The sequence below is a fragment of the Triturus cristatus genome, chromosome 9 (assembly GCF_964204655.1).
Source record: "Triturus cristatus chromosome 9, aTriCri1.1, whole genome shotgun sequence".
Classification (NCBI taxonomy): domain Eukaryota; kingdom Metazoa; phylum Chordata; class Amphibia; order Caudata; family Salamandridae; genus Triturus; species Triturus cristatus.
Window position 1 is genome coordinate 62,842,952 of NC_140592.1, and position 26,060 is coordinate 62,869,011.

Below are 26,060 nucleotides of genomic sequence, written 5' to 3' on the forward strand. Positions count from 1 at the left end.
GTGCTGAAAATTTTCAGACACTCAACCCCCAGCCACAGATCTGGGTTGAATCCATCATCTTTCTTTAGCTCACTTCCCCACCCCAGACCCAGCCATATGCAAATCAGTCTTGACCCTGTGCCTCATGGGAACAGTCCAGCCCGAACTGCCGAGCCAGGTCTTCCCTTAACCAGAAACAAGCATCCTGGGACCGGTTTCGGGGTAACACCCCTCATCAGCCAGGCTAGCTTGAATCCAGTGGCAAAGTGAGCAAGTTGGCATACCCTGCCAACTTAGAGCAAACAAAACTAACACAAGGAGATGATGAACGGAGCGCTGAAACTTTTCAGAAACTCACCCCCAGTCACAGATCTGGGTTGAATCCATCTTCTTTAGCTCACTTCGCCACCTCAATTTAGACTAGCTATATGTAAATCAGTCTTGACCCTGTGCCTCATGGGAACAGTCCAGCCCGAACTACCAAACCTGGTCTTCCCTGAACCGGAAACCAGCATCCTGGCAAAAGGAGTTTCACAGGGCAGGAACTTCGCCACGTCCAGATATGCCCTCCCTCGCAATAGTAAGGCCATGGAACCGTGGTTGTTAGGTGTGCTTATTTTGTATTGCATATTTTTAGGTTGAGTCCACGAAACAGCGCATGCTCCGTCAGTTGCAAGGCATATTGTGGCTTACCAAGAACACACAGCGGCTTGGAGCCCCTAGTTGCTTACCATTGGCTGGCTGTCCTGTCACTCATTTGCCCGCTTCTTATTCCTGTCCCATCTTGTTAATCTTGTGGTTGTCCCTCCCATGGAACTGTGACTCTTTACCCTCGCTTTGATTGGCTGGCATCTCAGTTTTCACTGCTTACTTTTCCAGAACTACTTTTTGTGTTATGCGCTCCAGGAGAGTGCATGTGTGTTCGATCTGTTGGCATCGCGTACCTCTCTCCTTCTGCACTCCGTGTTGCTCTCTGTCACCCAAATGCTTCTTCCTGCCCCAACGTCCACGAAGCAGCTTCTCCCCATTGCCTCTCTGTTGCTTCCCTCCACCCGGGCCCTCCTCTCTTCCCGTTGTCCCCTCCCCCCGCCTTGTGTTGCTTACCTCCGCCTTGTTATTTTCACATTCTGTATTGTTTTGGTGTGCCCAGGCCCTTCCCCCATTCCTCCACTCTGCCACATGTTGCTTTTGCCCACTGTTGTTTCTGTTCCCAATCCCGCGTACTAAAAAACACAAAACACAAAAGACGCTTTTATCACAAGGGCTACCCAGTATTCCCTCATGGTTTTGGTGGGTATACCTGAAGGAAAACAAGGAAATCATTAGAAAGCAATTACCTATTCTTAATCTTTGTTGATGTCATTTCTTTTGCACACCTGTGGTACGCATGTCTACAAAAAGTTGAGGGCAGCTGGGTCAAAACTTTTATTCATTTTTTAATTTAAAAACAAAAAAAACCTTTAGACCTGCTCCTCTGCATTGACCAAAAAACATTGGCAAAACTAATAAGTCGTAAAGGTGAGACAGTTTGGCTTTGCCAATGCTTGATTGGTTTGGTAACTGACTTAAAATGTAAATTGCTGGTTTAAATTCGTGTTTGATTCTACTGAAATGTATCTTGTACACCAAGAGTGTAACATGTTTGTGCATAAGGGCTCTACTGGGGCCACATTTTTGGATGATCCGGCGCTGTCTGAATGTTCGCCAGTTCGATTCGTCATTGTTAGTTTAATATCCTGAACATCTGCAGTATGTTAAACCGACGTTGGACATCTACAGTATGTTAAAAACAGGCTGGAACAAGTGCGTTCTGAAAGTACCAGGTACAACTCCAAGAACAAGTAGTAATGTCTGCGTCTGTCATACCTAATGCGCAGAGCAAAGCGGACTGTTATCGGGCAGGGTTGAGTCTGTTGATAGAACCGTCCCGGACGGGCATAGAACCCGCCCGCATTGTGCCTCAGGTGAGTTGGGTGGGTTATGCACTTATTGCTTGTGGTGCAAGTAGAAGAGCTCAGGAGCTTGCTTGGTGGGAAGGACGTGATCATTGGGCGTTTTTATTGGGACTGTTCTATGTACTATCGGGGTAGGTCTGGCATAGGTAGAGTAACCTGGATTTCTAAGTAGGGAGAGAGAGGCTTCAATCACTGAATCTCCTTTCTGTGAAGTCCTAGGTGGTGCAGACAGTCTCCCACGTGGCATAGGGTACCTCAAAGTCCTAGAAGTTACAAGGTGAGAGCACAGGGGGCGCATTTGCGTCCTGCTGTGACCTCTAATTGTTGTCCTTTACTTTGGTTACTTCGCCAGTCCTAGTTTCCGTGCTAGTGTTTTTTGGGCAGAGATCTCCATCGTAATGGCCGATCTCTCCACTCCCGCTTGGGCTGGTGATGCAGGCGATGGCTCATCTTGAAGCCCAAAGGCTTTGAGGTTGCACCAAGAGGGATGGGTTTCAGAGGGTGTTGAGGCCACCTCCCATTGTTGACTCTGGATCCAGTATTCCTTTGAAGTATTTGGATTGGTGGGCTCTCCCTTTAGCCGATGCTCCTCCTCCGGTAAGTGATGGGTTCGTCGGTGCCGCAGTCTGCTGGGAGGGGTTGCTCGATTCTTCCCATTTCCATGTGATGGATCTGGGATTAGTGAGGTCGCAATAGTAAACGCGTTTCGGTCCTAAATGAAAGTAGTGTCCGCCAGGCACGGTAGACTGACTGCAGAACAGTTGGACCCTTGGTGTCTCTGGCAAAAGACGCCCCTGCTTTCCAAGAGCCCCCTTTATATTAATTGGGCAAAGTCGAAAAAATGTGACAAGTTCTGAGATGGATATGCATGGAACCAACACTGCCCCTTGTGTCCGCAGCCTTGTGCCCAAGGCTGATGCCAACCTCCATGCTTTGCAGACCGCTCTGCTCACTTCACAAACTACCGAAGTCTGAAAACCATAGAACTGCCTAGAACGAAATCCTACACAGAATTATGGTGACTTTCCTTTAAGAGGATACCTCCAAGCAGGAAGTGGTTGGGCATGGCCGGGCTGAAAACTCCACCCCCTTCCTTCCACCAAGAGTTTGGTTTTGGACCAGCTGCACTCCTGCACCCCCTCTTCTCACATGCTGTGGCGGCAAATATCAGGTTTAGGAAATAATTTGAATTCTGGCTTTTTAATTAGTTAATTTCCCTTTTCTTATATTGCCAGTAGATACAATTTTTCTGCTTGATGTTGATTTTTATTTTGTGCTAACTTGTTGAATCTAGAGCACCAAGAAGCGAAGCCCGCGTGCCCTTACATACCATAATGTAGACCTTGGTTCGGGTGGATGCTGGTGGAAGTGGGAACAGTTTGTATTACATATGTCTTGTGGGCCAGTGAGAATGTTGCGAAGTCCGCAGCAATGCTATTTTTCTATACTCTCCTCTTCTGTATAGGTTGTTGATAGTTTTGTGTGTGTTTATGTATAAAATGCAAGCTACAACTCCTAAAATATATAGAAGTGGTATCTTCCGCCATCCCTTCTGGCTGTATCAGGAATACAGATTCGGATATTTCAGTGTATAGGATTTAGATATTAGCCATAAATTTAGGTGTTTTTTTTTTTTATTCTTGGAGTTTGGGGTCAAACCAAGATTTTGAGTTGTGCTTTGACGTTACTACCACACTCCATGCTGCTGTTACTAAAGTGCGAGTCCCTGCACTGGGCTGGCTCAAGCCAGGTAAACTGGTTTTATTTAGGGTAGGACTGCAGCCCTTCCTTCGTGGCACTACATGCATGTAAAGTACCGGCCCCTCCCCTCCATGTTGAAGCCTAGCTTTAGAGCACATATGTAATATATATGTAATTTTTATCCATTGTTCGTGCGGGAAGTGAGAAGGAAGGTGTGTACGAGTAGTGAGTGGCAAGGAGTGTAAGCGGGTTGATATGTGATTGACAGCTCTATGGACAGCCTCGCTTTTTCTTCAAACCTCATACCTTAGTTTAGGGGTTAAAGGCAAGCAGAGTAGCTGGGGCTAGTGACGGGTGTAGGGCTGCAGGGGACACCTTCTCGAAAGCCTCCGTGCCCCTTGGATATCTTTGGTGGGGTGAAGGGCGAGACACTGCCTGCATGCCTGAAAGTGCTGCCCAGGCACGTCTGGGTCCCGGGCCTACTCCTGTACTTAGACTTCACCAGCAGAAGTCCTGGGCCCTCTCAGGCCTGCTGGGGGTTGCTCATATGTTTGGAGTGCTCTAGGGATCGTAGGCTTGCATCTATGAATTATGAAAATTCATGCACATTTGTGGAATTTGTCAGCATCCACAGTAAACTTTAAATGCACCTAAATCTGCTACCTCCATCCATGTGTCTGCTGCTGCCACTCTTGTTCCTTGGAGATTGTCCGCAGCACTGCACACACATGCCACCAGGGCAGCTAATTGAAATGGGTGCTTGTTTATTTTCCATCACCTGAAAAATATTATTTTCAGGTGGAGAAATCCCTTCCTCCTACAAATGTTTGAAATTGGGGTTGTTTGGTTCGTTTCATATACAATATACATCTTGCAGTCTTAATGGCAGGTTTTGTTATGCTGCACTTGGGTGTGTTCACACACGTCCACCAGTTTCTTAGCCCCTTAGCACACCAGAAATTGTGCGTTTGCCTGCAGGCTCGCCTGTGGACAGACCCTGCCTGAGGTCGTGACACTTCTGTTGTATTTTATGTGGGGTTTTCTGTGCAGCTGAGTTAAGGAGTGGGTGGGTCACTGAAACCTGCGTGTTCAGATTACGTATGTATAAGGTATTTCTATAGCACGAACACAGCCAGAACGCAGCGGAGCGCTGGACGAGTCAAAGACGTGTATAAACTCGACGAGTGCTCGGAGAGGTACACGTTGTGGAGACTAAATGTGATAAAATACGGTAATGGTTCGTGAATAGCTATACATTTCTGTGTGTTTACACTTCCAGCGGCTACCACTGCTAAGGTGTACCGACTGCACCAGTAAAGGCAAACTTGCGCTTGTGGAAAGCCGCCCTACTGAGAGATTTTTACAAGTTGAATTTGTGGGGAAAAACTACCAAATTATTACTCTGTGATCAGCATTTTGATGTGTGACCTCAAATTCTGTGCGTTAAGGAACCGAGGTTTTACATGGGTGTGCACACGTTTAGTGAACCAATTCGCAGTGCATCCTGGGAAACGAGACCAGCAGAGCCATCAGGCCCAGGATGTTTTTTTTAATCGTGAAAAATAAGTCGAACACTACAGTAAGGCTCCCACAAAACTTGATTCCCAAAAAATACCCCAATGCTAAATGCCGAACTGTGCAGTAAGTTCCAAGAGTCTGGGCACAGCACCTAGCTGCGAAGTCTCATATTTTGGTCGCCTGGACGTTCTGTGCTTTATTTACATATTGACTCGGTGTGTGATCTTGGATAACTTCCCTTAGTCTTCCACCCTCCTCACTCTTCGTTTTCAGTTAATCCTCTGTAAACTGGTCAAATGTAAAGTCATCAGTTTGAGTTTGCCCTTGCTAATGTCACTGAAGTAATGACAGCTGACGAGACCTGCACAACAGCCCCCCCTTAAAACATGTTTCCCTTTTCAAAGCCATTCGGGCTTGGTGTCGTGTAAGTCGAGGTCCTGCCTCATCTTCCCGGCAGTCAGTATTTGTCACCCGTGCCCAGGGTCACTCGCCATCATGGCACACACAACACCCTTCTACAGAATTACCATGAAGTTCGCGCTCACATCTGTTCTGCAGCAGGGCTCTTTCTCCACGACCCCTTGGCTCTGTTTGTCAACCGGCGCCATGTTTGTCAGCAGACGCCATGTTTAATAGCAGCAGCCAGGGGCCTGTGCATGTTTTTAATCCTCATCAGATCCCGATTAGCCTCCGGTTTGTCACTCTTCTTCGAAAGTGTCTTGTCCTTTGTGACACGGCTCGTGCCCCCGGCTGCTGTGCTGGTCTGTGCGTGCGAGCAGTGCCTCCTTCCTCCAGCTCTGGCACCGTGGCATCGAGGGAGGGGCAGAGAGAGGGAGTGGGCTTCATCCAGCCTTGCACTGATGCTAAGTCACAATCACTTCTGGTAGGAATGAGACCAGCCTGAGCGAAGCTAGATGTGAGGGCCAATGGCCCACGCCTGGCTGCATCGCATCATGGTTGGGACGGGGGAGGGGGGGGATGTTACTCAAATCCTAGAACATTTTTTGATCACTTCATGTTTCTTCCTCTCGGTGTACCGAAGTGAGGGACGTGAACCAGTGCTTAATTTGGGTCGGTGGTTGCAGGTGGTGGGCAGCAAAACCAGTTTTTGGCTAAAGCAACTATTTTTTTAGCATCCGCATTTCACCCAAAGGAAAAGACGGAAAAATTAAAAGGAAAATGGGTACAAAGGGGAAAAAGCAGAGGCAGGAAGGATAGGGGGTGAAAGAAGTAGGCACCAGGTGGAATCGAGCAGATGCAGCCTGGGTGTTCACTAATCCTGGCATTCAGCAGTCGTGGTCACAGACTCCCAAGAATAATTTTGGGACTATGTACTCTTTTTATATGTTTATTTTCACAAGTTAAGTCCTGGCTGTGGCGCAAACATAGCAGCATCATAGCAGAAATGTCTTGAACCCAGAACTCTCCTGCATTTCATGTACTTTTCTTTCTCACTGGGCGCCAGCTAGTTGAGTAAACCAAGCATCATGCAACGGTGAGAGCCTTGTCTTGTGTCTGTCTGCAATGTATTATGCAGATTTGTATTACTAACTAATTGTTTGTAAACATTCCTTTATGTAGTAAGAAATCGGAGTCTGATGCACATGGTGACTAGCTGATTTAGTCTTGCTGGGGAAATTGGGTATTACATTTGTAGTACCCCGACTGAGTTTTTTTAAAAAAAATTAAAGTGTGTTGTTGCTGTGTCGTCCTCCAAGAGAAGCTTTGACGTAATCCCACTTTCCATCCTTCCGCCTCAGCCGTCACGCCATGTAGGACCTCTGCGTGTTCATTGCACTGCATACGTGCCGAAAGCTGTTTTGATGCAGCCCATATTGGTAGTGCCATATTTTAGCATGCTTTGGCGGGGCTGTGTTCGGAGGATCTGTTGAGGCAGCTTCTGTTTTGATCACGAGTTTTAGCGTCATCGCTACAACAGAAGGAAAACCTCGAAAGCCGCAGCTGCGCCACATTTGGAAATCAAGCGCGCGCCACCTGTTCCGAGGGCGCGGAGGTTTCCATTCTGAGATAATCAAGAATTCCCCAATTTTTAAAGATCTTCACAATTTGCACTCTACTTGCAAACTTTGAGTTCGAGTACTCCCTTTGGAATGTTTGTGTATTTACGTGGATTCCAATACTTTGTGGCAGTGATTGCGTTATTTGAATGTAGTTGGACGGCTTTTTGGAAGGTTTACTAATCTTTGACTGCCAAAAAAATTCCCTCAACAGAAACGAACATCACCATGGTTACCCATCTTTGACAATAGACTAAATATCCTGACATTTTTATCACATATTTTAAACAGTGAATTATGATCTATTAATTAACGAAACCTTGGACCAGACCCTCTAGGTGCAGTCCACCCTTTGACATGGCGTTTTATTCATTGGCCTACAGTAATTGGGCTTTACCAACTAGAAAGTGTCACAAAATATTTTTTATGTACTTTAAAAAAGAATAACAATAATATAAAGGGTGCTGTTAGCTTCACTGGAAGTTACTTTCTCTGCAACAAAGGGCAGAGCTCAGCAGTGGTTTAAGAATAAACGTGGTCTGGCGCTAATCCCGTTGTATCTACTTTGTTTTTGCTTTTATTTTTATTCCAAACTGAATCCAATACCCTTGCTTCCTATTTGGCACGCCAGTAGGCAGAAGGGTACCACAAAGGATGGGCGGGATTTATACCAAAAGGTAGCCTATTGCACATTTCACTCATTGACGTCATACAAGCCAATAAATAGATTATGGATGCACTTGATATATCGCACAGCACACCCTAGTGTTCAGAAAGAGTTACTTCCCAACTCACTGGTCGTCTTTTGTCGGCCTCTGAAGGATGGAAGGCAGGCTTTTCTTGCACGGTGTACTAGTCTCTGCCCTCTGGGTTACACAAAGATCTATGCAGCAGGCGCTTGACCCACTGAGCAAACTCTCCTTCAACATGGATTGTTGCCTTTTTGAATGACAAGCCTGCTCCTCAGGATTCATAACAATCGATAAAGTTTTTTCCAGGTCATCTATCCTTTCTAGATTTTGAGGAAGTGGAATTAACACTTGGTTTTCATTTATAAAAGACTTTAATGGGGTGCCAGTCGCGAGTTTGTGCAGCCGAATGCAAAGATGACCTTTGAACTCCTTTGCTAGGTATTTTTTAATGACACTTTGTACATCATAACTAGGTTTCTATCTGTCCTTTACGTTGTCTGCGTTTTGTTTTCTTCTCGGGTTTTTTTTTGCCTTTTATCTATATTGTCCACTGCAGTGTATATGCTGTATACATCGAAGGATGGCTCTTAAATCAGGGGAATTGAAGCAAGAATTGCAGATACACGTTGCTGCAAACCTGTCGCAGAGCTTCTACAAGAATACTTTGCAAACTTGTCGAGTTCATTTTATTCCATAGTTTTCATGTTTCATCCAGCTTGACTTGTTTCTACACGATAAAACTGTCCAAACGCCCCTTTGTTTCACATAAGGTAGTTGTGCCAATCCAGGCCTCGTACTACGTCACGTCGGAACATTAATTCATGTGCTACAGCTAATAATCTTAGTCCCAATGCATTTCGGGCATTCATTTTCCCCTTCGTCAGGGGAAGCTGTTAAAATATTAAAATGATAGCCCATGTTAATCTTCCGTACTGACTTAATGAAGTATTTTTACACAGATGCACATTTTAACAATAACTTTGCGGTAATGTTATGACAGTCCTACCCTTACAGATTAAACAATTACCCAAACCCCAGGCTACCCAAACCCCACACTCTAAATGAAATTCTAGCATTGTTTAGAGCCTACTAAACGCGCTAACCTCCCCCTCTCCATCCTCGATATTACACCTACCAATATGCCCGCGTTTCTAAGTAAAAACGGAACATCCCTGCTACTATGAACATAAACTGAATGCTAAACCCAAACTCTACTCTCTACAGTCCACCCTGTAAAAACACCAAACCCTGTGCCCTTAAAACTTAACTGTATAACCTTCCACTATTCCGTAATCTTCAATTTACCTGTTCCTTTTTAAACGATATTCGAATCCCTTCTAAACTGCCATTTCAGCCAGATGCTGAAACACCCCTCGTGTTACTCTTAAATTAGGGGCACATGGACATGGCACCCCTGGAATGTGGGAACAGCTGTGCCAGAGGACTGACCAGTGGCCATTGGCCTGCCAAGCAGGTGGACACTAGTGAGCCAGGTGGGTGGGCACCATCCTGCCCGGTGGCTGGCAGTTGGGCACCCCTATGCCAGGTGGCTGGCAGTTGGATACTGTTACCGTGGCATGTGGGAGGTGAGCATGGCTAAACCAGAGAAATGTGTCCAAGGTGACTTTCAGCCTGCCTGTGGGAATGGATTAAGGTATTTGGGGTTGGGTGAAGGCTGCCCTGTGGTACTTTATGCCGGTGTGGACTGTGAAAGGAGTAGCAGTGGGTTTAGATTGATGTTTGGACTCGTGTCTTTGCACACCATTAAAGAAGTTAGCGTAGGTCGTCTAAGTTAATGAGGCTTTTGTGGGTGGGCCTTAACCCTTGTATAGTACTATTAACAGTTCCTACTGCACCCTGGTGCTTTTTGTATTCTGGGCACTTTCTTCATATGTTCCTCTGGCTTCCATCAGTCTTCGGCATGCTTGATTTGATAGAGATTTATCAAGTGTCGTTTTGTGATGGTTCTTGTTGGCTAGTGTGAAAGTAAAATGAGTTGGGTTGTGCTAAAGATCTTCGTAGTGTGTGTGGGGTTGGGTGTGCTGAAGGCCGTTGTTTGCTTCACCTGGGTGACTGTCTACGACTGGTCCCATGCAGCCTGCTTTCTGCATCCCTAGGAAGCGGTTTAGCTGCGCTGCAGTGCTGTGGTTGTGTTTTTTTTTGTTGTATGCATGCTTCTAGGGTGTATGTTGGTGTGATACCGGGTTCAGTGCCTGTGAGTTGCCAGTGCTTTGTCGATTACATTGTCTAGGTGCCACAGTGTGTGGTGTGTTCTCAAACTGTGTCCAGTCACCCTGGGATAGAGGCTGTCTCGCTGTGCATGTGCGCTTGTGAATGAATGGGGCATGTATATAGGGCTACACAACTGCGTTGTGTCCGGGCTGATGGCCCTTCACAGCTGCAGGGAGACCCATGATTGGCTGTCCTTAAGAGGCAAGGGTGATGGCTGAGAGTTCTGTGAACTGCTGCTGTTAGGCCTCCAGTTTCGTAATGCAAGATGGGTGTCATAGATGTTCCTAGCGAGTCTGGAATTCAGCCTGGTTTGGGACTCTTTCCCCCCCCCCCCCCCCCCCCGCAGTTCGAAGAGGCTGACCGGCTTGAAGTAGGGTTGAGTTCCTCCGTGCCAGCAGCCCAGGGCAGTTTTTAAGAAACTGCAGTGGTTTGGTGGTTTTCAGAGCTGCCCTCGGTGATGACTCTGGACCTCAGAGGGAGTGGGGGCAGCCGGATTTTAGACTAGCGTGATGAACATATAGAACCACTGATGGGTAACTGGGAATTACAAGGAAGGTTTTCACCGAGAGCTTCAAAGAGAGCTAAGCTCGGGTGTCTGTGACTCAGAACCCTGTGGGTAAAAACATCCCCTTATTTCAAGGTTTGCCCACATATAACTGTGTGTTATGTATGGCCCCCAAAACTAGCTGCCATTGCTTTCAACTGGAAGAGTAAGTGGGTGCTGGGGGGTAGGAGGAATAACATGACGTCCTCCCTTCCTTGCCACCAACAGCCACCACTCTCCGTGCCTTTCCCTCCCCTCCAGAAGCTCCCTTCTTTGCTCCCCAGCACTGCCATGCCAGGCTTGCAGAGAGCCCTGCAGAGCAGTCTGGACTTGGCATCTGTGATCTGGAAGTTTTGTTACCCACCATTCCTATGTCAGAATCCGGTAGTCACGCTCATGGCGGCCCATGAGAGCCATGCGTAACAATCGGCTTCCAGTGGTCTATTTCTGCTTGTGAGGGAAGCTCTCTTGCCTTTTCTAGCGTGCACCGCATTAATCCATCTTGGGTTCGAATGAGAACCGAAAGCGCCCTTCTCCAAGCAGCGGCGCACCCACGTTTTTGGAACCCTTGACCTGTCATCACTCTGCGGATGTCCCTAGACCTTTCTGCATCCCCTCCTCTGCTTCTCCACTCTCCCGCCACCTTCGTACATCGCTCCGTTGGTCTGTGGCTGTCCACACTCTGAATGCCCATAAGTATGTAGGTACCTCTTAAGACCACATATTTTTTCAATAAAAGAACGTAATTTGAAGTTAGCACGCCTCACTTTCCACAGAGACATAAGTAACCAATTTCACAAGCCTGTAAACCTTACTTTTCTGCTTCTTGCGGCCACATCAGGTTTGCCGGGTGTGGTGGCATTGGCTGGTATTTTCATGAGTGTAAGAAATCTAACCAGTTACAGGAAATTTGCTGGAAAACTTTCTGGATGTTTTATGTATGTTGCTAGGCTTTTGTTTGAAGCCACAAATGTAGTTTTTCTCTTATATAAACATTCGACATTGGCATTATCACCATGTAAAAGCCACAGACTCTTCAAACTGTGCCAGAGTAGAGATTTTTTTAAATCTCAGTACGATACCCAAGAAGGCATGTACATAGCTGAGGGTGTCTCATCACCTGGTGCAGGCTGCTGAGAGCGTGGCACACATGGGCTGGAGCAGGCTGCTGAGAGCGCGGCACACATGGGCTGGAGCAGGCTGCTGAGAGCGCGGCACACATGGGCTGGAGCAGGCTGCTGAGAGCGCGGCACACATGGGCTGGAGCAGGCTGCTGAGAGAACAGCACACATGAGCTAGAGCAGGCTACTGAGAGCGCGACACACATGCGCTGGAGCAGGCTACTGAGAGAGCGGCACACATGGGCTGGAGCAGGCTGCTAAGAGAGCGACACACATGGGCTGGTGTAGGCTGCTAAGAGAGCGACACACATGGGCTGGTGCAGGCTGCTAAGAGAGCAGCACACATGGGCTGGTGTAGGCTGCTAAGAGAGCGACACACATGGGCTGGTGCAGGCTGCTAAGAGAGCAGCACACATGGGCTGGTGCAGGCTGCTCAGAGAGCGGCACACATGGGCTGCTGCAGGCTGCTGAGAGCAACACACATGGGCTGGTGCAGGCTGCTGAGAGAGCTGCACACATGGGCTGCTGTAGGTTGCCGAGAGAGCTGCACACATGGGCTGCTGTAGGCTGCTGAGAGAGCTGCACACATGGGCTGCTGTAGGCTGCTGAGAGAGCAGCACACATGGGCTGGTCCAGGCTGCTGAGCGAACGGCACACATGAGCTGGAGCAGGCTGCTGAGAGAGCGGCGCACATGGGCTGGTGCAGTCTTCTTTATTTATCGCTAGGACTATTGCGACCTGTAATGCGTCGGGGCTCTAGGCCCCCATGCATTAATAAGCAGGACACAGACACTGGAATAGTCGTAGGACTGGCCCAGGGCATATGAGCCCGCCCCCTTTTATTAACAGGGTCACATGTCCTGTGATGCCTGTGTAATGTGGGGTGTAAGCCAGCCTATGGGAGTGGCTGGTACAACTGAAAGACTAGACCATTGACCTGCACGTCACTACACGACCCACAGTGTGGGAAACACTGTTCCAAATCTGTCTCCGCATTGGTCCGCTGCTGAAATACATAATTAATGGGCCTGGTAGCTTTGTAAAAGCAGTAGGTTTTGCTTGCAACTGACAATGCGAGCCAGACCAGTCCCATTGTCTTACCCCATGTTTGAATTACCTGGGTTGGCTGTGGTGCCCCGCCCCTTGGCTGCGTCGCCCCTCCCTTCGGCTGCCCCGCCGCTCCCATAAAATCCAGGTTCCCAAAACAGAAGGTGGCCCAAGGCAGCTGTGGATTTGACTGGGAATAATGCTGCCTCAGGAGCAGAACTGGCCGACGGGTGGGCCTCTTGTGAATTTCACACCAACCCCTTTGTTCTGCAGCCCTGTGAAGGACCTGATGTTTTTTATGGGTTTTACGGGCGCATCAACGCAGTTCTTTTTTTTTTTTTTTTAATTAAGATGCTATCATCCCACAAAACCTCCATTACAACAGGCACAACATTGTCTGTCATGCTTGTCTTTTCCGCTGAGGAGCGTACGCTCATCGAGTGTCTGTGAACACCTCACCACCTGAGCAGGGGTGATGCGTTTGTGAGCCCTTAAAAGTCGACGCCACGTGGCCCGGGCCCATTTCACCACTGTCAGCTCCGAGCTAGTGCACTGCGTGGAGCTGGGCCGGAGCGGTCACTGGTGGTGCGCGCGCAGCAGCACCGAGGTGTGAGGGGCGCGCCCCCACCCCTCCCCTCCTAAAATGTGGATCGTTTTGCTACCGCCGGAGGAGTCCAGAAGGTCCAATACCCTGACTTGTACTAGGACCGAAGGGACTCTTCCCACACACTAGCACAGGGGCGGCGGCGGCCCCCCCAGACACCCTTTAACTGTGCCCCGCAGATACTGTTTTTGTGCGGTGACAGTCCTTCAGTGCCCAGCTGTGGTCACGGTTTGCTGACCGCTTCATTTCTATGGATAGACTACATTTTTGCTGCAAGGGTCTTATCCTGGGTGCGCTGGGGCCACGGCTGCTGTCGCGACGCATTAAGCGCTTGCTTCTGTTTCTGGGCGCCTGCGTTTGCCCTTTGTCCTTTTAATATTTGTGTTCTGTGCTGGAAGATGGAGGCTGCTCGATTGAGCCAGGGCCGTGCCGGGCATGCCAGAGGAGCTGCAGTACATTGTTTCCCGCTCTTTCTGGGCTCGGAGGCTGCCAAGTGATGGGCCCATCCATCACCCGGCTCAGCCGGGTCCCCCTGGGCCTTGGGGAGGTGGCGCCGTGTGCAGCGCGTCCCTGACCCTCTGCGCAAACCTTGACGCTCACCTGCGCCGCCGCCTTCCTTTCCGTGCCTGGGAGGCGGCAGAAAAGAACCCCGTATTAATTAGGGCGCCCGCACCCTCGGAGTTGGATCACGTGGTTGAAAAGTGGCAGCCATTTTATGTGTGCGCTTCCGTGTTTGTTTATTCCAGCAAATAAAAATGTAAATTTCTGCAGGTTTTTAAAATCCACGCCACCAAACATGGCGTGGCCACCTCTGAAGAGCTGTAATATAAGTGAAACGTCAGGTCATCCGGTGACCTCGAACACTGAACTGTGGTAACGGCTTAATGAAAGCAGAACACCGCAGTAGCGGCCAACATTAACACATTACTGAAGACTGAAATGAGAATGGACTACATCTCCCATAATGCTGTTTACTGCGCACTAGCCTCTTGAGAGTTGTGCTGCTGTCTGTGGCCGCAGTTTGTGACATATTATATCATGCTATTGAGGGGCTCTGGTGACGTGAGTAAATCACTAGAACCCGTGATCTACAATAGCATGTGCCAGGACCACAAAGCTGTATAATAGTGAAACAATATTTTTTAACCACTAACCGTTTGGTCTCATGACTTGCATTTCATATTCATCAGTGGCTTGGAATCCCTTGCAGTGGTGACATCCAGTCAGTGAAATTCAGATTTTGAGGAAATGTCTAACAGAGCAGAAGGATTACATAATTGAATTGTTGTATGTGGGTGTGCATAAACACGCACTATGCACAAAAACTAGATGCATTATGCGTTTATTGTTTGAAAGGTGGCAAATAATTGTGTTGTATTTGCATAGTTGGCTTGTGGGGTGTTGGGCTAGTTCATGTGTGATAAAGTGGCACTTATCCAGTGAAGTATAGACAGTCTTTCAGAAGCCCAGGTTCATGGAAAAAGGTTACATAACCACAGGTTAAAGAGGAAGATGCGGTTTGTGGCAAAGTTTCAGACTGCAGAAGTTCAAATCTCGGCTCCCCCACTTGACTGCATGCGCCATCCTGAGCAAAGCTTTTTAACCAGGGCCACTAGCTTTATACATCAGGAGTGGACCAAATTATGTGGTAGTTTACTAAGTAATGCGGAAAGAAAAGGCAAATTATGCAACCTATTGTGGCACATTTTGTGACCGTTTCACTTAATTATTTTGTAAATTTAACACTCGTTTACAATGTTTTAGCAAACGTTTCACCTCATTTGCACCATTTGAACACTCAAATGCAGCAATAAGCTCCTGAATCGTGACCAATCTACTTCCAGGAAGGGCCTTCCACTGCACTGCAACCCATGGTGCTTCATTTTTAGTAACGTTTAATCATGTGAGCCAGAAACTTTTTGTATGTTAAAATCTGGAAATTTATACATTTCCCAAATATTTTTAGGAAAGGTTGAAAAGTAGTAATTTTGAATGGCAGAAATTGTTCCTCTGAGTGCGCAGGGCAATAAACTTGGATCACCCTCTTTGAATGTATATGTACGTATTTGTAATACGTTTTTTTTTTAAATTACATAAAGTGAAGGACCGCTAAAGTTATGTATGGCCAGACTTAAACAAAATAGTGCTTTTCCAGATTCCAAAGCAGCATTGTAGAAGCAAGGACATACAGACGTAAAGCTGGACGATGAAAAACATGAAGTGTTTCCCCCAGAATTAGATGTCTTAAGTCAAGTGCAAAAAAACAAATGGTTGTCTTGAACAATCATCATCATTTTCCTGATTACTGTTTATAGTTTGCTGCTGTTTGTTGCCTGTACTCTTGATTGTAAGATCACTCAGCCCTGTGATTGATCCATTGGTCAGTTGGTTTCATTGATTTTCCTCTCTCTTCACAGCCCCTGCAGATAGACAGCAACTTTTGTGGGCAGGATTTCAACCAACCCTTGGGTGGCACGGTCACAATCGATGGGATGCCGCTGTTCTTGGACAAAGAGGATGGCATGACCTCTGTGGCAGCCTACGACTACCGGGGACACACCGTCGTCTTCGCCGGCACGAGGAGCGGAAAGATCAAGAAGGTAGGAGACCATGGGAGTGGTTTGTTGGTGGGAGACTGTCTTTTTCCTGACCCTTCAGGAGGTCTGAAAGAGGAGGGCAGAGCCAGAAGCCTGCTGTTGAGATGCCATGGTCCTCACAAGACTGTGTTTCTTTGTTCGAGTTATGGTGTACACGCCGAAGATGAGGGCCGTGGGACAGGGTTAGAGACTTGTGAGTGAGTTAACCGAAGTGGGACTTCTGCTACGAAGAGTGATCACCTGTTTTGAGAGCACGTGGCTTCTGATGTGGACAACCTTTTTTTGCAGTTTGTGTTCAGATTTCTGAACACATGGAAGATACAAAGTCAAGGCTTGTTTCTCATTGATTGTGCAACTGCGATTTTCTCCGGTTCAACGGTTGTTTGGTAATTGCTTACATTGTTGGTGGTTTAATTTGACTACATTGAGTTAAAAGCATCTCCACCAAAGCATTGAGGAAACCCGGCACCCCTGAATGATCCAAAGGTTAAAACCGAAATAAAAGGAAAGACTCCAGAAATGACAACAGTTTCTAAAAAAAATAAAAGTTTTCAGTGCATAATGCGTTGGCGGTGATCTAAGACCGTTTGCCTTATACAGGGCTCAGAGCTGATTTTAGAAGTGTCATTTTTATTAAATGATGCTTATTCTCAGCTGCATATAATGTGTCTAGTTTTGTTGTGCTCAAGTTGCTCAAGTTGCCTAAGGCTTTTCATTAGGTTGATTAATGAACAATTTCACTGTCATGTGCCCTATAGAGTCACAATATTTTTTTGAATATGAAAAAGGGGCCTTTGTCATCCTGAGCCGCATTGGCGGCACTGTAATACATGCTTGCTCTACTAAGAGGCACTGTGCCCTTGGAGCACTTACGCAGTCTTTGCAAACGTAAAATCTTACTCCTATGCCTTTGACCAAGAGGCAACACCAGTCTTTGTCCTGTGAGGTGTTCTTAAGCCCTCGCGGTGCTTTGCTGTTGGGACCACAGGCACTTGTTAGTCAGTCTTGGCTTCCGCATGTCCAGGATGCTCTCCTGTCCTTTGCAGCTGGAAATGGTTGTTGATTCGCAGCTTGGGTGATTTGTTACCTAGTGCAGCATACTTACGTTATGTCTGCCTGTGTTCAAGTTGTTGCTACAGTTTCAGCGCTGCTTTTGCTGATGTGTATAAGCTGTGTTCATTTCTATAAGTAGTGCCTGTTTTGGTGTTTTTTTTTTATTTACATTTTTCTTTTTTTGGCACCACGACGGTTTTAAAAAAAAAAAAAAGCACTTAAAAAGCAAGTTGCCCAGAGACTGGTCCTTGGCAACACAGTGAATGTGTTTAAATAATCAATATGAAAATAGTGAGTTCCAATGCTTCCACCATTATGCAGAACTGAAAGGGAAACTGCAAAACAAAATGTGCGTTGGGAATTGAACAAAACTTCAGACATGTCAATTGAAGTAACTCTTGCTGGCGGCTCATGGTCTGTGTAATTCGTGCTGGATTTAAACAGAGAATATGGGTGTGAATGGGAGGCTTGACTCCCTTGAGAAAGGAGTTGTAGTTGAGAGTAACATGAGAATTTGCAAAAAACACGGTACATTTGTCACAAAGACCTCATCCATACATAACCTTGGTGGGAGATTGGTTCGCGAACCCTCTCCTGGAGAGACCACTTTCTCCCTTTGACTGACATTCCTTTAGACCCACTTGAATTTTTTTCTCAAAGTTTCACAATTTGATTTACGGAATTTTGTACTTCTTTTTAAATGCACGTTTTATCTAGAAGTTCAAGTTCACCAAATAATCAAATCTTGATGAAGTATAAAATTTGTAGTGCGTGAAGAGTAGAAGGTTTTGTAGGATCTACTACTTTGCGGGAGTTTTTTTTTTTTTAGCCTTCTCATGAAACCTAATTTCTACTGTAAATTTTATGTGCAGACGAATGTTTGTGAAGGTGGCGGCTTTATCATTTTGCATATACCCACCTGTCTGGCTGAGACAGTATATCCGGCCTGTGGTACTGGTGAATGTTCGTAAGGCGTACTGTGTAGGTGAGCATCCGCTGGAGAGGAGAATTTTGTAAAAGGTGCGTGGGTTTACCAGTGTGCGCACTCTAGACACTCGAGGTGGGTTTTGTGTGTTGGTTCATATCTTTTTGTTGAAGTCCTGTATTGTTTTGTGCCTTGAAAATAATCGCATGTGCAGGAAGTTAACGTATTTCAAATATTAAAAGCGACACACAAAATGTGACCGGTCCAAAACGCTAGTAGCCACTGTCTCTAAGCATGTTTCTAACGCTAGTAGGTCAGCTGTGTCCTGACAGATGGCCCGTGCCCAACCTTGCTGTGGCTAGAGCGAACTGTTCTTGAATGTGATGTTTGATTTAAAGTGCACTGAGCGATGGACCCTAGGCCTGGATTTGGTTTATTGCGTATTTGCCTGCTCAGCCTAGACATTAAATTCAGGTTTACAAACTCTGTTGTCATTGTAGGGCATACTGTGTCCCTTACACCCCCCCCCCCCCCCCAAAAAATGGTGGCTCTGGTGGGGCTGGTCCTGGATTTATTGCTGCCCTTGGTAAAAATGTCCAGACATCCACCATCACTTTCTCCTCCCCCTTCCGACACACCTCGAGGAGCTGTTGCACCCGGAGCACTGGTGACGTTCTTCATTGTTTTCAATTGGTTTTAAGGTATTGTCTTCACGGCAAAAAATATGCTGTCCACTTTCTTCTCTCCTCCTTTTAATGTCCTTAAATTAGCGCAGTTGCTAATGTGGCCTCAACCATCAACTGGATTTGTTGAACGTTGCGCATTTTTCATATAGCGCTTTTTGTTGTATGTGGGATACGCTCCAGGTGCTTCACACTTTAGAAGTAATATAGTCTCACAGGCAGGATCACAAGGCATGCTGTCCACGTGAACTCTTCTGAAGCTGGCTGGAATGGCCTTGGGCAGTCCTGGAGCCTCCGGCCATGGAGATGGTCTTTGGGCCATTTCCGATGCGTTCTTACATGGGTGACCATTGGTTGGCATCTCTGGCCGTTCTTGAACATGTCTGAAAACATTTCCACACAAAATAAATACAAATTTCCACTCCTGATCAGTGGACCTCGTCTTGGTAGAAATGTTTTTTGTAGCTCATGAAATAAGAATAAAATGGCGGATATATCCGTGTTTTGGTGCCGCAAGGGTGGCTCTTCCAGGCGTTTCTAGTGCATGGGTGTCCAACATTGGCCCATGAAAATTCTATCTATGCCAGATTTTCAGGATAAGCACTGACTATGTAAATGAGTTCTCTTCAGAGCCGTTATATATGTTTTGTTTACCTGTAGGTGCCAGTGCTGGTTGGGAGTTCTCTATGAAGTGGGCGAGGGTGTCTTGGAAGTAAAGGAATTGTACAGCACGTGGAAATTGTCTGATCAGACGCTTTTTAAAGCTAATGCTGGATTATTGGATCTGTGAAGCCCCACATGTGCCGCTGGCAGCAGGCGGCTTTATGGCGCTTACTCGACAAAAAGAATGCCTTTCAATAATACAGTACAGAGAAAAACCTATTTGCCAGAGTAAGTCAAAATATAAATCTATTTGGCTTTGTTAAAAAAAAAAATCCAGATATGAGACAAAAGTTTATAAAAACATAAATGTACTGGTGTTGCGGAATTATCTGGGCATGGTTTTCATAACTCCTGACCAGATGGGGTAAGTTATGCACAGTCCCTCCGCACCTTGCCTTGGAGTGTTTAGGTGGCTGACCGAGCGGATTTGTTTAGTGGGGAAAATTCGGGCATGTTGCTTTTTAGGTCCGGCTGTAGTTTGGTTGAGCTCTGTTGTTAAATGCCGTTTGCTAATGAAAAGGGACAGGAAAAATTGGGTGTGCCGACTCCATTTCTGTTGGATTTTGTCTATCCCTTTGCTGCACCACTCCCTGGAATTCGATGCATTCCTTAACTAAAAAATATTATTTCTTGTGCATGCTTCTTAGGAGGGAGAGCATGATGCGAAAACCTGTAAGACTGCAGCTCGGTTTAAAGGGACAGTTATAAATAACTGATGCAGACGGCAGCTGCGGCGGACTGTGCGTCTTGCACTATTTAATTATAGCTTATAAACTGTTTGCGAGGGTATGTGCTGCACACGAACAGCTGTGGCACACACAATGCAAGTCTTGTGTAGCGTTCCTATGTTTTTCCCAGGTGCACTATAGACTGTTTCCTCTTGCACTGTGATCATGGGACACTTTGAAAAAGTATTGCTATCTGTGGCAGCGCAGAAAGTCTCCTCTCAGACATAAATAAATTACTTTGCATGTTTTTTTTAAATTCGATTATAGAATCACTTTTGTAGTTTGTCTAACTTGCACAATTATAATAACCTCATATGAAGAATACCGTCCATGCCATAAACGCAGTTACTTTTCACTTAACCTTGGTCCATCCCTACTTTCTGTGTTCAGAAGTATTGTAGGAACTATAGTGCTGTGAAGTTGGTACCTCTGTACCCTCACTGCGTCACGAGTGGTCGTCGAGCACCCTGGGCCCGCATCTGTGGCTTCTTGGCATGCAGGGAGCGCGTGAAATATCTGTGCGACGGGTAGTCGAAGTTGACGCAAGGCTGTGCGTCCTTTGGACTTGTGAGCGACAGCAGAAGCCAACGAGGGAGATGGCGGAACGGGCTGACGTCACATGCCCGGTGTCACGTGCTTGTCTTTTTCCCGCCACACCGTATCCAGGGCAGCCACGTGCATCAGTGGCTTCAAATCAAGATGGCGGCCGACGCTTGCCACAGGGTTGACTCTGCGTACTGCGGAGTCCTCATCCCTTTCTGAGCTTTTAGTTGGAAATAACAAAGGAAAGCCACAGATGTTTGGCAGTGTTCATAGCGCTGTGCCTCGCACTTCTGCCTTGAAACGAGCATGAAGCGTGTTGTGATGAGGGACGGCAGGGGTGTCGGTGATTGTTGAAATGCTGCTTCCTGCTGCCCCTTGGCGTTTCTGGGGGAGGCTGGGGAGTAGATGTGGTCATTCATTCTTACCCGCCATTGAGGAAAGAACTGACCTCGTGCCCTGCTCGTGCACTGCTGGGGTGTTGGGGAACGGGTACATGCTGCTGTAAAGCACCGGCCAGACCACGACTGCTTTGTCATGTCCTCGTGCACGGGGCTGTCTCCTTGCCACGGGTTATGGATTTTCCTTAATTTCACCACGTTTCCCATAGGGAGGGGTTAATGTTAGAAATCAGTGGCGGCTGGCCTCTACAGCGAGAGGGGGGGTGGGCGCGCAAACAATATATAATATATATTTTAAAAACGCGCAAATAATACATTAAAAGAAAAACACTTCCCTTACAGTACACTACGTCCTAAGGTCCGGACCTTCTTTCACTGGAACTGGATGCAACTTCTCCCTTGGCCACTCCTGGCGCGGCTCTCACCAGTATGACAGCAGCGATGGGATTGGTGGAGCGGCTTCACTCTGCGCTCCACAGCGCTGTGGAGGCTTTTTGCTGTCTTAAAACAGCTGGGCTAGAGATGTTTAAAGTGCAGATGTGTGGTTGGCTGTCACAAGACAGACGGCCACAAAGACCTAGGGGGGCTTTTAAGTGGGGCAACGGGCCTCCACACCAACAGAGGAGCCGGCTCGCCTCTGGTCAGTATATCTGTGGGTTCTACAGGGACTGGTAATCCTTGGAGTATTGAGCGACCTAGCCATGCATTCTACGTCATTGCACCTTTGTTTATTTTAATCTATTTTGTAGTTTTTACACTACATTTCAGGCGATAGTGGGCGTCGGAGCTCTAAAAAGTAGCACGCGGAGTATGCATGTATAAACTAAAAATAGGATACATGGTGCCAATGTTGCAGAGGGTATAGGAGCACGCCAGACCAGAAGGGGTAAAGAAAATGTGCTAGGGAGGTGCAGAGTGGCTCGCTTCCAGTGTCAGATTGCGACACAACCAGATCCTTCCGTTGGGGGGGGGGGGGGGGGTGAAAGGAGGCGATAACTTGATCTATAGTCAGATGATGGTCTGAGAGGGGGCGGGGCAAAGGGGCTTGGCGTATACTATCAAAGTGTGAAACTGGGCTCTAAAAGCTGAGACTTTACTTATTGGGGGGGGGGGGGCAGTAGTAGGCATCCGAATCTGACAAGACTCTAAAAGGTACAACAGAGTGCCTGGTCTAATGTGTCTACGAATGAAGACGTAAAGAGATTCTGTTACAACCGAAGGAGGTCTGAGACGCCAATTGTGACGCCTTGACGTAGGTGTCATTTAGGTTCAAAATGAATTGCCTGGAACCAAGGTAGTACCTTCAACAATGAATTTATTTATTTATAGAGCGCAAACAGCTGGGGCGTAGCTTGGTCAGAAAGACTGGAGGGAGGCGGGGGGAAATGTTTGATCTTCGCATCATCCGACAATCACGCCGTGGCATATCATGTTAATTATTAGATGGGAAGCAGCGCTTGAGGGGGGCTTAAGGGCCAATGGAAAGGGAAAGGCGTGAGAATTGTGAGGAGTACTCAAAACACAGTATTTTGTAAAATACCCATTTTCTTAAGACCTTCAAAACACAAGATTATTTTTTTTGGTCTGGGTGGGAATTTAAAATCCCAGGTGAAATCCGACAGACGCCTTACCACCACTATTTTCCAGGCCTCCAAAACGTCTTAAAAGTCTGTATTCAAGAGAAGCACATTCATGTGTTACTGAGAATTTGTTGTCTGAAAGTAAGTTTATCAAATTATATTCACAGATTTCTAACTACCAGAGTTGGCACAGGAGTGACGCGCAAAGATTCACGCCACCAGTCACTGGTATTACATTTATTGGCTTTCCTGAAGACCAGAATCTCAGTTTTGTCCACGATTACACTTTAAGTTAACCCTACTGCATCCGATCAATAACCTTGGATAAACCCCTTTTGAAGGAATTTTCTGAGCCATACGCAGTTTTATCCAACGGATAAAATCCACTGCGTGTCTTCAGCGTACAACACTACTTTAATTCTAAAAGTCTCTATCACTGTTGCCATGGAGCCATGTAGCATTGAATACAGTAGGGCTCGCTGAAGATCCCTGAGGAACACCAAACTGGGGCCTTTAAGTTCCTGACTAAAAGCGAGACATTGTTCCTGTTTGATGTCCATCACTCAGAATAGATTGAAATCATGGTAATGCTTGACCGCAAATACCCATTGCTGAAAGTCTTTGCAAAAGAAGAGAATGAGAAACCGTCTTGAAAGCCGCTGACTAATCGAAAGGGATGTGGGCAGGGTTCTTACCTCCATTTAATGTGATCTATATATATTGGGAAAACCCAATAACGGCGATTCCATGCTGTATTTTGGCCTGAAACCCGATTGTAAAAAAAGGGACTCATTATGCACACACAGAAAATAAACGACTCTGGGCTGTATAGTTGTCACGGGGCTCCTACGACACTTTGGCGGCGAGCAAGCCAGCTTAACATGACTTGGCAGAATTTTCCGAAAGGGGGCAGGCTATTTTGAAGGAGCGTGCTCCTTTGTGATGGAATTTTAAACAAGGCGAGTTTTCAGTTCTCTTGAGAACGGGAGGGAGGGGAGGCAATGGTCGGAGTTCAGTTGGCAGTGCGCTGAGGATCCCTGGGCCAGAAAAGAAGTGGTTTAGAATATATCGTCTGCCGAAGCTTCGCGTCTCTAGGCGTGTCCCCCTGATATGTAGTTCATATGATTATCCTGAGGATTGGACCCTACAGGGTTTGTTCTTTGGCACTGTGCTGGCTCGAACGAGCATTGGCGAATGTCACTGCATTTTTCAGGCCTTAGCCCACTGGGAACCAGCGGGATATGTTGATTAATATGTCCGCCTTTCAATGACAAGTCTAATGCAGCACATTTGTTGACCCTGGTGCAGAAGGTGTACATTGCTGTGTGTCACGCTGAGTGAATATTGTGGCGTTTGAGTATTTCAGTTCTTATGCAGCTGTGGTTGTCTGCGCCACTCCTTTTCCCGATTTACTCCTGCATTACATAAGAGGGCACCATGAGCATATGAGTAATGTCCTTTGCAGAAGTGCTTTTCATATTTTTTTTGTCCTAGTCTCCGTCTTCTGTGTACAGCCTCCCTACCCGCAGCAAACACAAAGGTGGCCCTCGTCTCCTCTGTTGCCCCTCGTCTCCTCTGTTGCCCCTCGTCTCCTCTGTTGCCCCTCGTCTCCTCTGTTGCCCCTCGTCTCCTCTGTTGCCCCTCGTCTCCTCTGTTGCCCCTCGTCTCCTCTGTTGCCCCTCGTCTCCTCTGTTGCCCCTCGTCTCCTCTGTTGCCCCTCGTCTCCTCTGTTGCCCCTCGTCTCCTCTGTTGCCCCTCGTCTCCTCTGTTGCCCCTCGTCTCCTCTGTTGCCCCTCGTCTCCTCTGTTGCCCCTCGTCTCCTCTGTTGCCCCTCGTCTCCTCTGTTGCCCCTCGTCTCCTCTGTTGCCCCTCGTCTCCTCTGTTGCCCCTCGTCTCCTCTGTTGCCCCTCGTCTCCTCTGTTGCCCCTCGTCTCCTCTGTTGCCCCTCGTCTCCTCTGTTGCCCCCCGTCTCCTCTGTTGCCCCCCGTCTCCTCTGTTGCCCCCCGTCTCCTCTGTTGCCCCCCGTCTCCTCTGTTGCCCCCCGTCTCCTCTGTTGCCCCCCGTCTCCTCTGTTGCCCCCCGTCTCCTCTGTTGCCCCCCGTCTCCTCTGTTGCCCCCCGTCTCCTGATGGCCCCCCGTCTCCCCTGATGGCCCCCCGTCTCCCCTGATGGCCCCCCGTCTCCCCTGATGGCCCCCCGTCTCCCCTGATGGCCCCCCGTCTCCCCTGATGGCCCCCCGTCTCCCCTGATGGCCCCCCGTCTCCCCTGATGGCCCCCCGTCTCCCCTGATGGCCCCCCGTCTCCCCTGATGGCCCCCCGTCTCCCCTGATGGCCCCCCGTCTCGGCCCCCCGTCTCCCCTGATGGAGCACCGTCTCCCCTGATGGAGCACCGTCTCCCCTGATGGAGCACCGTCTCCCCTGATGGAGCACCGGTCTCCTCCCTTGCCCCCCCGTCTCCTCCCTTGCCCCCCCGTCTCCTCCCTTGCCCCCTCGTCTCCTCCCTTGCCCCCCCGTCTCCTCCCTTGCCCCCCCGTCTCCTCCCTTGCCCCCTCGTCTCCTCCCTTGCCCCCCCGTCTCCTCCCTTGCCCCCTCGTCTCCTCCCTTGCCCCCTCGTCTCCTCCCTTGCCCCCTCGTCTCCTCCCTTGCCCCCTCGTCTCCTCCCTTGCCCCCTCGTCTCCTCCCTTGCCCCCTCGTCTCCTCCGTTGCCCCCTCGTCTCCTCTGTTGCCCCTCGTCTCCTCTGTTGCCCCTCGTCTCCTCTGTTGCCCCTCGTCTCCTCTGTTGCCCCTCGTCTCCTCTGTTGCCCCTCGTCTCCTCTGTTGCCCCTCGTCTCCTCTGTTGCCCCTCGTCTCCTCTGTTGCCCCTCGTCTCCTCTGTTGCCCCTCGTCTCCTCTGTTGCCCCTCGTCTCCTCTGTTGCCCCCTAGTCTCCTCTGTTGCCCCCTCGTCTCCTCTGTTGCCCCTCGTCTCCTCTGTTGCCCCTCGTCTCCTCTGTTGCCCCTCGTCTCCTCTGTTGCCCCTCGTCTCCTCTGTTGCCCCTCGTCTCCTCTGTTGCCCCCCGTCTCCTCTGTTGCCCCCCGTCTCCTCCGTTGCCACCTCGTCTCCTCCATCCCTGAAGTGCCCGGTGCGTGATTGTCGCATGTCCTTGTGACTTGCCGGAGATGCCGTCACACGGCACTGGTCGTCCCCCAGGGGGACCGCCCTTGCTGATTGCTGCAGTGACTGTTTAATCACCTGAAAGGATTGTCCTGTTCCCGAGAGAGGGAGCAGTAATTCCCACAGACACGTGGACAGCTCTCTGGCCTGCCCTTAATTTGATTTTGTTGTTTAAGGACACTATAAAAATTAAATCTTTTAATAGCTTGCTCAGGGACTAGTTCCTTTCCAAAGGTCACCACACCATATCCTGCGGCTGTTCTAGCTGCATCACTTTTTGGATACGGAGGGACTTGGTTCAGTTTCTTACTTTTCTTTTTACACGGGT

At 48.1% G+C, this 26,060-nt stretch overlaps 1 protein-coding gene across 2 annotated transcripts in view; it reads left to right on the forward strand.

The window, feature by feature from the left end:
- PLXNA1 (plexin A1) overlaps positions 1–26,060 on the forward strand; it is a 507,337-nt gene that overhangs the window by 50,405 nt on the left and 430,872 nt on the right. For both annotated transcript variants that reach the window (XM_085624414.1, XM_085624415.1), the window contains exon 2: positions 15,829–16,011. In XM_085624414.1, the coding sequence (XP_085480540.1) occupies positions 15,829–16,011 (183 nt within the window). The remainder of the gene's footprint in view (positions 1–15,828; positions 16,012–26,060) is intronic.